The 12,459-nt window shown below is 38.6% G+C and overlaps 1 protein-coding gene across 3 annotated transcripts in view; it reads right to left on the reverse strand.

Annotated features, from left to right (window-relative positions):
* Positions 1 to 12,459, reverse strand: part of KANSL1 (KAT8 regulatory NSL complex subunit 1) — a 171,742-nt gene that overhangs the window by 51,431 nt on the left and 107,852 nt on the right. For 2 of the 3 annotated variants that reach the window (XM_089901373.1, XM_022589041.3), the window contains exon 4: positions 5,919 to 6,020. The exons of the other annotated variant lie outside the window; for it this stretch is intronic. In XM_089901373.1, coding sequence (XP_089757499.1) covers positions 5,919 to 6,020 — 102 coding nt within the window. The remainder of the gene's footprint in view (positions 1 to 5,918; positions 6,021 to 12,459) is intronic. 3 annotated transcript variants of the gene reach the window in all.

A 12,459-nucleotide genomic window follows, 5' to 3' on the forward strand; every position in this document is an offset into this window, starting at 1 on the left:
AATAATCTATCCTTGTTTTTCATGCCTACAGATATATAAGTATATTTAAAGGCCATTAATCCTCAATGTGTATTTTATTATTTTTCTTAGAGGAACTTGGAACTTTCCTGGGGGTAATTCAGCCCCAAAATTAAAAGAGAAGTCAACAGGCAAAAGGTTATTTAAGCACAGAAATGCTTGTCAAGGATACAGAAGCACACAGCAATTAAGAGCATCAAAGTCAGAGAGGAAACGTGCTTGAATTCCAATCCCAACCATACAAGGAGGCACTGAATATTTAGAAGGATCTGCTTAGAAACCTTGGGATATCCTACATGTAATCACCCTGAGATCTAAAGCAGGGCACTGGGGCAATTAGGTTCATCATTCATTCTCAAATTCAAAGAGCTTAAAATATTAACCCCAATCCTCTAATAGTGTTTTGTCTAGAAAAAGAAAAACACACCTCACAAACACATGTAATTTTACTTAAGAGTTTCTTAAATGCATTCACATTGCTTTAAGAAAAAGTGAACACTCCTTATCTTGCAGTCCAAAAAGCTGCAAAGATAGGGTAGAGAAACATTAACAAACACTTCACAAATATTAAATCCACACACTAATTTAAGCCCGATTGTTATTACTGCAGTGGTTTACATCATTAATATTTTCAGGAAACTAAAGCATGACTCAGATATTTGCCATCCAATGGGAAACTGTAAATAGGAGTTGTTACAGAGCTTCTCTTGAGTTTTATGTGGTGTTCAGATACACTCTGAGGGTACATGCATCCCACAGCCAGAAAAGTACAGAAAAGCTGAAGTGAAGTGGTAGGTAGAGTGCTTCTGTAATCCCTCCTTTTTCTAAAGCAGAGCCCCAGGGATTACCTTTTGGGGAAATCTTAAGAGTTAAAGGTAGCAAGCAGGGTTACTGAAGTGATTTTTTTCCTTGACTGAAAGGGTCAGATGTATGGAATAACACAGCAGTGAGATTCTATTTGTTATTCTTATAAAGTAGGCATCTGTTTGATTCATTACTCCACCTTCTTGGCCACAACAATTAAGTGTGACAAAAAGCCCTTAAAGAAAAACTATATTAAATTAAGGTTTATTTGTGTGTGGGGGGAGATTTTTCTGGGGTCTGAGAACCCATGTTCACTGAATTTGTTTTACTAAAAAGTAGAGAAAGTAAAGGGGTAAAAATCAAAAGGCACACAACTTAAAAACACGTAATGAAATAAATCTCTAGGTGTGTATGCAAGATATGTGTGTATGTATCTTTACTTTAGTCATTCAAGTAACGCCATGCTGTAACTGTTTGAAATACCATTTTCCTTATATGCACCATATTTGTTTGTCCAGAAAATTTAACAGTTCTGTTTTGGTTAGTTATTACCTTTCTGACAAACATTATCAAAATGGAAAGAAAAGGCTAACTGAATGTAAGGAATTCAACCTCCATTTCTGGGTCAAAATGCTCTCCATCTCAATGATACCCAGCATAGTCCTGCTTAAAATTACCAAAATATTGCTGGCCCATAAAGAATATAACAGTCATTTCCATGAACTAGCATCACGGCCAAGAAACTGTGTTAAAGTGGAAGTGGAACTTTCTGAAAATTCCACTTCCACCAAGTTACTTACCTAGGCTTCAATTTCTGCATATGTAAAATGGGACTATGTGCCTCACTTTCCTATGTCTCTATATTGAGGTCAAAATATAATCTATAGGGCTTCCCTGGTGGCGCAGTGGTTGAGAGTCCGCCTGCCAATGCAGGGGACACGGGTTCGTGCCCTGGTCCGGGAAGATCCCACATGCCGCAGAGCAGCTGGGGCCGTGAGCTATGGCCGCTGAGCCTGAGCGTCCGGAGCCTGTGCTCCGCAACGGGAGAGGCCACAACAGTGAGAGGCCCACGTACCGCAAAAAAAAAAAAAAAAAATATATATATATATATATAAAATCTATAATTATATTAAAACAACTTTGGGAGATTACGTTTGACATAAATACGCTACCATGGGTAAAACAGACAGCTAGTGGGAACCTGCTGTATAGCACAGGGAGCTCAGCTCGATGCTCTGTGATGACCTATATGGGTGGGATGGCAGGGGGAGGGAGGTCCAAGAGAGAGGGGATATATGTATGCATATAGCTGATTCACTTCACTGTACAGCGGAAACTAACACAACACTGTAAAGCAATTATACTCCAATTAAAAAAAAGAAAGTTAAAAACAAAACTTTGAATTATTCGTTTCTAAAAATGCAACCAGCATAATGTTGTTACAAGTCCAGAGACTACTAAACCTAAGATCTGTATTTACCAACACTGCTGAAAATCTTTCTCTAGAATCTAGACAAATACAGTAATTGCAAAAACAGCCTTATAAATTCTTACTGTTCAACTTATTTATCCAGAGCCCAATTTATTTTAAAAGTCCTAACTGGTCAGTCAGTGTTTTTTAATACTGTGGATCAAACGTTCCCCAGCCAGTACCTAACCCTCTACTCTCTATCTCAAACCCCTCACGGGGGCCAATGCACCATTCATTGTCCCTGATGACTGCAAAACTTCAAGGAAAAGAACACTGTTCCTGTGTAACCAATGGTAGGAAGATTATACCTTGAATGTTTAAAAAGAAAAAGCAATAGCTTACATTTTTGTATGCTTTACTTCTGGGAAAGCATTAGTCCTTCACTTAATAGTTCACTTGTTAACTCCATCAATTCCACAAAGCAAGGAAAGGTAAAAGAATGAGGCTTGGGCCTTCCCTGGTGGTGCAGTGGTTAAGAATCCACCTGCCAATGCAGGGGACACGGGTTCGATCCCTGATCCAGGAAGATCCTACGCGCCACGGAGCAATTAAGCCTGTGCGCCACAACTACTGAAGCCCGCGTGCCCTAGAGCCTGCACACCACAACAACTGAAGCCCGTGCTCTCCAACAAGAGAAGCCACTGCAATGAGAAGTCCATACGCAGCAACGAAGACCCAATGCAGACCAAAAAAATTTTAAAAAGTGAGGCTTATTTTGCAAATAAAAGCAAACACAAATAATGATGTCATTTGTCAAAAGCCACAGAAGCAATGTTTTTGCTAAAACAAACAAAAAACCTCCTCAATTTCAAATCTATGGAAAGGAAGGATAATGCAAAAACTAATAAAACTGGCTACCTAAAGGAGGTGGGAACACAATGGAAAGAAGGTGGAAATAGGAACAGGGCTACAGCCTTTTGTACAGCTTTAATTCTTAGCACAGTAGTAATGTTTTGCATACTCAAAAAATAATAAATATCAACTACTGTGTGTGTGGGCAACAAGAAGTGGAATACTATAGTAACAAAAGAACGTAACTGTATTACAAAATAATTGCACAGTCACACTGAAAGGTGAACTAACCTAAGAACAACTTCGGGGAAATAGCATTTTGACGGTTTATTATAGTGCTAACATACTGTATACAATATTGTACTCTGGTTAGTAAAGATATTTCTCACAGGAGTATGAGCTGGCAATTATGAAACTACTCTATTTGGTACTAGGATTGAACAAATAAGTATCAATAAGGAAGGAGGAAGACTGTGGTGTTAGACTGGTACTAGTATAAACTCATGGTTTTTAGTGTATATACAGATGGGTAGATAACAAAATATATGTATGTGTATGCATGTAGCAGCATACATATATATATTTACTAGCTTTGTTGAGAAGTCCTAGATAGAAGCAATGACACCAAGTAGCAATGAGCACAACTAGTACCCAGATCTTGGTTTCAAAACCCTGTTCTCCAATAAAAAGAAGCAGGGCTGGAACAGGTAAAATACAAGATGAGCCTGGAACATTGTGGGGTGCCAGAAAGTGAGTGTTCAAAAAACAAGGGCGGGGGGGAATGCTGAAAGGACACAGACGCCAATCTGAAAGGTCCCAATGCCAAAAGTTCAGACAACTGCAACTGAATAACTACTAATAGTAGATTATAATCCATAACGTAAAATTAATATCCATAAAACCATCCTGAAATAAGTAACTAACTGATGGACGAAATAAATGAGGGAGAAAAGACAGCTCTTCCTAACAGGATTCCAATGAACAAATGTAGAAAACAGAAAATCACCATTTAGTAAACACCACAGCAATAATTACTGCAGTAATTTTGCAGGAAAAATCCACCAGTAGATGATAAAACTGTGGATTAAAGTATAATGAGCTGGACATACATACACTACCAAACGCAAGGTAGATAGCTAGTGGGAAGCAGCCGCATAGCACAGGGAGATCAGCTCAGTGCTTTGTGACCGCCTGGAGGGGTGGGATAGGGAGGGTGGGAGGGAGGGAGACGCAAGAAGGAACAGATATGGGAACATATGTATATGTATAACTGATTCACTGTTATAAAGCAGAAACTAACACACCATTGTAAAGCAATTATACTCCAATAAAGATGTAAAAAAAAATAAAAATAAAAGAAGTAAAAGAAAAGTATAATGAGCAACAGAAAAATGCATAGTATCCCCCCATGAGATAGTCATTCATTACAAAGGGAAAAATACTAACTTTACAGTGGAGAAACCTGGCAGGCATCACATTAACCAAGTGAAAAAGCTATCACCATCATCTTGTACCCCTAATATGGTATACTGAGAAGGGCACAGTATCACTTCTGTGGAATTACTGCAAAAAATGCATAACCTTTAACGAAAAAACATCTGGCAACTCCCTTCTGAGGAACATTACACATAATAACTTACCAATACTCTTGTGTCAAGGTCATGAAAGACAAAAACTGAGGTGCTCTCACACACTGGAAGAGACTTTAAAGAGATATGACAGGGCTTCCCTAGTGGTGCAGTGGTTGAGAGGCCGCCTGCCGATGCAGGGGACACGGGTTCGTGCCCCGGTCCGGGAAGATCCCACGTGCCGCAAAGCGGCTGGGCCTGTGAGCCATGGCCACTGAGCCTGCGCGTACGGAGCCTGTGCTCTGCAACGGGGGAGGCCACAACAGTGAGAGGCCTGCTTACCGCAAAAAAAAAAAAAAAAAAAAAAAAAAAGAGACATGACAGCTATATGGAATGTAGAAATCTGGACCAAAAAAAGGCGGCATAAATGAGAAAATAAGTGAAACTGGAATAAAATCTGTAGTCTGTATCAATGTTAATTCCTAGTTTTGACACTGAACAATGGTTATTCAAGCTGTTAACGCTAGGGGAAGCGGGGGGAAGGATATGTGGGGACTCTTGTGTACTGCTTTTGCAACTTTTGTGTTAATTCTAAAATCAAATTTCATTCATACACAAATCTAGGAGTTTTCCTTAGATCAAATTACTTAAAACAAGAAATGTTAATACTCATAAAAGCCCGTGACCTTTTGAGAAAAGTAAAAATATGAAAGAAATAAATTAAAAGTGGTCTTGGAATTCAGAAAGAAAAGAAATTAATCTTGGTGTTCAGAGAAATAGGAAAAAGGAAGGAATTATGAAGAGAGATTTGAGCTAGGCTCTAAGGAAACAGAAGATTACAAAAAATGACAGCTTTATTCTCATTACAGAATTAAAGGGGGTAACTCAAACAGCATTTTCAACATCTTTGTGAGTTAAACCTTTCCATTTTATAGTGGCCCAGAAAGGTTACCTTACTTATCAAAGTTATCAGAGCCACATGGTCTCCTAATTCCCAGGAATATTCCATAATGTCACACTTGCTCTGGCTGTGCTGTCTTGAGAGTTAGAAGCTGCTTTTTAATTTTAAAGTCAGCTACACAACTGCTCGAGGGGCCCTGTGGTGCCCTATTCGGGAATTCAGAGCTTAAAATGCCAGAGGTGATAAAAGGGGATACAACCCCTTCGTTCAGCCAATGCAAGGATCCTTATTATAGAGAATAAACTATGCTGAAGCTACACCCCAAATTCTCACTCATTTTCCCTTTTCTGTCTTTTATACTTACCAATTTATCATTCCCATGATCTGTCTTCACCTCAGAACTAAGCGGAAGAAATAAGTCTGTTGTGTGCTCTGGGGGAGGCGCCTCTCCAAGAACTATCAACCCCTGCAGGACAGAGAGAAAAACAGCTTAAGTGGTGTAAGTTACAAATTTAATTTAGTAGTTAATATCAAGAGTTAGGGGCAGGGTGGGTCTGGTTTACCAGAGGCCTTTTCCTTTATCCTATGGTTCTGAAACAAAATATACCACCAGCAGCTTTGCTCTTCCAAGAGTGATTTCAACAAAAGGCCCTAGCAGTAGCCATGAATACAGCCTAAGACTCAAACCCAAGCTTCCCCTTTCTTCCACTTGAATGTATGGACCTACATGGCTTGTAGCATCTTTTATTCACATCTTCCAGATCTGGGATCTTTATCAGAGTATGGTATTTTACACTATATCACCAACCAGACTATACTATATTAACAATAGCAATGCAGTTTTTCTACTTAACTTGATCAAAAATGTGGCTTAAGGATGACCAAACTAGAAGTGCTACAATTATAAATGATGAGCTAAACCAATTATCTCTGAGCAACCACAACCACCGGGTGAAACAAAGGTGGAACAGTCTCTACGGTCAGTATCTTAGAAACCAAAAACTTAAAACTGTTCCAAAGACACCTGTTTCTCCCAAGCATAAGCATTACTCCAGATTAGGTTCCTGCTTGACAATTTCAAGCTCAGATTTTACATTCACCCCAGAAAACAAAAAATGTAAAAAGAAATTTTAAATGACTCCACAAATCCTCTCCGTAGCCAGCATGGGCCCAGCTTGGTGAAGACAGAAGTTAGCTTACTATGAAAAATAAACAAAAACCACAGACATGTATCTCCCATCAACGCAAGTAGAAGTGACCAAAATCCAGTTATGACACTGTGTAACAGAAAGACTGGGATGCAAGTGCTCTTTGGTTCTCTTTCTCTGGTCTAGAAAATAAGGAGATCTGACTGATAAGAAGCTCTTAATGGAAATTTTGTATTAGAATCACTTGGGGGAAACCTTATCAAACTATACTTGCCAAGGTCCAACATCAAATCTACTCAAGAATCTCTGAGGTAGGGAGCTGGGTATTCTGTTTTTCAAAAGCTTCCCTGGTAAGTCTTAATGCAAGCTCTAAACTGAAAAATACTAGACTCAATCATCTTGACTCAGCATCAGAATCCCCCAGAGAACATCCTAAAATATATCAACAGATTTCAGGGCCTAAAAACTTTGACTTATCAATTTGAGCTCCCTAGGCCATTATGACATAGGCTCTTGTGAGCCAATGAACCAGATGATCCTGTCCCTGGGGTTATTTCTAATACAAAAATCTCCGTGAAATAGGAGATATAAGAGATTGGGGGTCCAGTGGTGGTTAAGAGGGAACGATGGAATTTTACCTCAGTTTAAAAGGGAAGAAAAACAGGGCCTCCCCGCCCCCCTCCCCACCATAAGAGAAACAACAAGTTTCCTATTCTGGAATAAGACTATACCTAGGCTATGTGGAAAATGAAGCAGAGACTCTGCAGAAAGTGGGAGAGGTTATTAAGAAAGCAAGAAACATTTGCCCTAGCTTTCAAAATGGGGTTTCTCTGGATAAAAGAACTTCTTTTTCACTGTTGTGGCCTCTCCCATTGCGGAGCACAGGCTCCGGACGCGCAGGCTCAGCGGCCATGGCTCACGGGCCCAGCTGCTCCGCGGCACGAACCCATGTCCCCTGCATCGGCAGGCGGACTCTCAACCACTGAGCCACCAGGGAAGCCCTGGCTAAAAGAACTTCTGCAAAATATTTTCTTGTTTCAATCAGAAGCATAAAACAGACCTCACAAACTTTTCCATTTCAAAGTAAAAACTGTTTGTAAAAAGCAGCTATTTTGTACAACATTCCCTTCTCAGAATATTGCATTCAACATCTTCTCTGCTTAAGAGCCTAAACAACCACCTCCCCATCTCCTATATAAAGCTAGCCCAAACTCATCTTGGCATAGTCCATAATCCATCCCTACCTTACTTATCTATTTCCAACTACTTTCTCCAAATATTGTTACACTAACCGCATTATCCCCTAGAGAATGTCTGAATATATATGAAGTTGTTGTTGAGAGCTGGGGGTTATTACAAAGTAGTAGGTAAAGAAATGCAACTAAATGTTACAATACTACCCACTACCTGTTCTTATGTCTTTGTTTATACTGATTCTGCCCTTCTCTTACATTTATCTATCCAAAAGGTTGTGCTTCAAAAAGCTTGTCAAAGCCAAGTCCCACCTCCTTCCAAGAAAATGTCTCTGGTTTAACTGAGCCCCTTATTTTCTTTATCCACATTGCCAGACTTCCTAAAGCATGGTGATTTTATCTTACATTCTGTATATTTAAATCTCATTTCCAGAGCAGAACCTTAGGCCAAATTATTTATTTCATTTATTGTTGCCTCAATTTGTCGTTTAAATGTTAACTAATGGTAAGATCCTTGAGGACTTAGACAAAATACAAATATATTTGAATCTCCCATATTCCCTAGCAGAGTTATACACCAAGAAAGGAAATGCATAATAATTATTTTTTGACTTTTATGTTTAAAACTTTTTGCCCTTGAATGAGAAAATATTAAGTTTATATTAATTATAGCTAGGAGCCTAAATAAATCCAACTATTAGGTATAAAGTTACTCCCTCAATTTTTCTTAGGTGAGAAGGTAAGTCAGGATAAAACAGCCAATATTTTCCAAAGGGAAATTTTTCTCCTTAAACTACCAAATAATTTCTAAAAAACACCTTAGAGACTACAAAGACACCCTCCTGTGAAAGCTTTAAAAGACCTAGTAGGGACCATTTATTCCCCATCATTTTATAGACCCAGGGAGGATGCAGGTCGAAGGTCATGTCAATAGGCCAATCCGTGGCAGAACTAGGGATAAAAGCTGGGTTAGTTAGACCCAGCTAATCTTTGTTTTGGCTTTCATTCATTCAAATCAAGCCATTGTGTCTCCATTCATCAAACATTTTTTAGGTGCTGGGGGTACAGGAAAGAAAAAAGACATATCCTTCTCCCTACTCCTATCCAAACTCATCCCTCAAAGTGCTTACAATTCTAATACTGGGACAAAGACAGAATATCAACAATATGAGTAAGTAAAATTTATGTTGCACATTAGAAAGTGTTAAATGCTAAAAAACTAAAGGACAGTGAGAGGATAATAAAGTGGGAGTAGGCACTCTTTCCTATTAGGCGGTCAGGGTAAAATGCACCGAGAAGGTGGTGTCTGAGCAAATACTGGAAAGAAACTTGGGAACAAACTTTGGGAATATATGCAGGAAGAGCTAATGCAGCAGTTTCAAGGTTGGAGCCAGCTGGATAACTTTAAGAACTGTAAGGAATTTGGTATGGCTGAAGGAAAATGAATGAGTGGAGTCTGAGGCAGAAGCTCAAGGCAGAGGAGGTAAGTGGGGGTGCAGGGCCTTGTAACTCCCTGTCTTTCAGCTTTCATGTCCAGATGGTAAATCAATGGAGAGTTTCAAGCAGACCTGACTTATGGTTTAAAAGAATCAATTTGCTATTGTGTTGACAAGTGGACGAGTGGACAGTAAATAGAGGAGCAGAAAGAACCGCTGTTGGACCGAAGTGGTTGGATTCTGTGTGTGTGTGTGTGTGTGTGTATATATATATATATATATATATATATATTTGAAGACAGAATCAATCAGTTATGCAAATATGCTTCTTGGGATGTGAGGGAAGAGAGTAGTCAGAGAGTTAGTAAAGGTTTCTGGCCTCTGCAACATTAGAGCTCCTATTAATCTGTTGAAAGGTCTTTTCAATGTGCATTAGTTTTAATCAAATCTATTTTTGCAAATATTTACTCAAGTGCTATGCTGATTCATATGCTACCATTCACCCATGCATTCTTGCCCTGACCCCCAAAACTCTGTTCGTTCATTGTAGCATACAAAACCAACCATTAAATCCTTTATACTGTACCTCATACCAAAAAGGATGAAAGCAACTAAAAGGAAGATGAGCAAATAAAAAGCATACAAACGGCTAAAATCTGTTCATTCAGGTGACCTTTATTGAGTGTCTACCACATGCTGGGTGGTGTGAAACCCTAAGAATAAGAAAATAAATAAAATACATTCCACTCATAAGAAGCTTACTACCTTCATCTACCTCAGACAGGCAGGCAGGCGAAGTATGACAATGACAGTGCTATAACAGAAGTTTAGAGAAGATGACATGAGAGCAGAAAAGAGGCAGAGCTTAAGGAAGAGACTGATGGAAGTAAGGCTTTATGGAGAGGTCTACATGATTACTTAAATTTTCCTAAAATGTACTTAATAAATATAGTTAATAATCACGAAAGGAAAGGTCATTATTAGCAAAGAAAACTCCATGAAGTTCCACTCCACACTTGTCATGGCAACCCCAAGCTGCGATTCCCTAGCATTCGGGGTTTATACTGGGTCAACGTTACATGGCTGTGACATTAGCCACAAGCAGCAATAACCTCAAGGCTACTGCACTCTAAGCCCAAGGTAAAAAGGCCAGGAGAGTCTGCCCACCCTTCACTATCACTTCCTAAAGTCAGAACCAGGACCGTGCCTGGACTGTCCAGGCCTAGAGAACTAAACACTACAGAACACAGGACTACAGAAATTGGGAAGGGTCACAGTTGCATGAAGTCGTAACATATCCTTATAAATTATTCCTCTCTGGAAATACAAATCTGTCCTACATTTATTTTTTTTTATTTTTTTATTTTTGTCCTACATTTAAAAAAGGAAAAAACAAAATGAAGTAAAACTGAAAAAGGAAGAAATGGTAGAAGAAACTGTGCTAAGCCTGATTATAAAACAGGGCCAAAGCAAGCAAGCAAAAAGGAAAGAAAAGAAAAAACTAAGTTGTACACTTGGGTCAACTGCTTTCCCTTTACCAATTTCAGGTAACACATGGAGTCAAAGTACAAGGAAAAAAAAAAAACCACCTCTTCATCTGTAAAACAAAATTAAGGTGCAATTTCACATACTCACTTTCCTACTTCATTCTAAATAGGTCAAGCTTTCCTACCCATCTTAAGATAAATCAGTGACCTCACTGTAAACCAGCACCACAAGATGGTCCTGGGCTACCTAGACTAGACATGGCTGTCCATAATGCCTTATAACTCTATGAAGATGGAAACTTCAACTACTTTACATCAATTCTGAAGACAGGTATTCTAGGTTACTGCTATTCCCATTCAGCAGCTTTTCTATCCAGAAGTTTCATTGTTCTTCCATCTCTCATTCCCCATAACATTTCCATCCTTAGTTAGCAGGTGCTGTGCAATCTGACAGATCAGTCAAAAGAAGGGATAAAAAAATAATATAATGTTTTGTACTAGACATGGATGCTGAAGATTGCGTGTTAAGAGAAAGACTGCGTGTTAAGAGAAAGAAGTCTCCTTTAGCAACAGAACCCTCTTGGTCCCTGTGCATTCCCCCCTCAGTTTTATTTACCAGGTGTGAAATTTCAATAAATATGCTCAAGAGAAATGATGAAAAGGATACAACAGCAGAATATGTTAGACAGAAAATGCTTTGGGGTCAGATAAATAGCCCTGAGTTCAAATTTAGCTCTGCTTCTTACAAGCCTGTAAGCTGTTGCTTTGTGCATTAAATAACACACATGAATGTACCTGTATATAGTCCACACTCAAGGTTCAGACACTGTTTTCCTTTCTCATTTTAAGACATGGGAGCATCTTTTTAAAAAAAGCTGACTGAATATGAAAGTTAAAACACAACAGTGTTCCAGGTGGTATGTCTTAGTTTAACTGAAATCACTTCTTAGTGGCACATAACAATGGTGCAGCTTACAATCAACAGCATCTTTGAGTCTATGAAATACAGTAGTTTTATAATGAGGAACTAATATAACATAAACACATATATAAACACACAGTACGTATAATTATATATATATATATATATATATATAAAAATAGATAAAGCAACAAATATGACTGACTACCATTCTAATAATCTCAGTTGTTACTAAGAGACTCTAGTTCTCAAATATGAAAATTCTCTCTTAACTATTGGCTATAAAATACCAGACACTGAAGAGGTGTCCATGACAGAGGAAGGCTGTTTTTCTCCTCAGGATAGGCATATCCAGTCATCTCCCAGATATTCTTTATCAACATTCCAGCTCATATTCTACAAATATCACTTAATTTTCTTTGTGAAGAAGAGCTAAGCATAATGTTTACCATCCTTGGTGAATATTTTTAGATTTAATTCCTCATTTGCGCTAGCTAATTTTTAAAGTTAGGATTTAATGTGTTCCCTATCCTAAAGGAACAAATTATTATTATTATTTTTTAAGGTAAGTCCTCTGGACTTTGCCCTCAATTATAATATGTTCTACTGAACTTCTGGAGAATTACATATAAGTCCATTTGGGGAAGAAGCTCAAAGAACGCTCCAGGGAAATGTTTGGAATAAAAGCTTACATAATATATAAGGGAGGCTGCAGGACT

This window comes from Delphinapterus leucas, chromosome 19 (assembly GCF_059928025.1).
Source record: "Delphinapterus leucas isolate spDelLeu-1000000601 "Yukka" chromosome 19, BTC_Dleu_Yukka2, whole genome shotgun sequence".
NCBI lineage: Eukaryota > Metazoa > Chordata > Mammalia > Artiodactyla > Monodontidae > Delphinapterus > Delphinapterus leucas.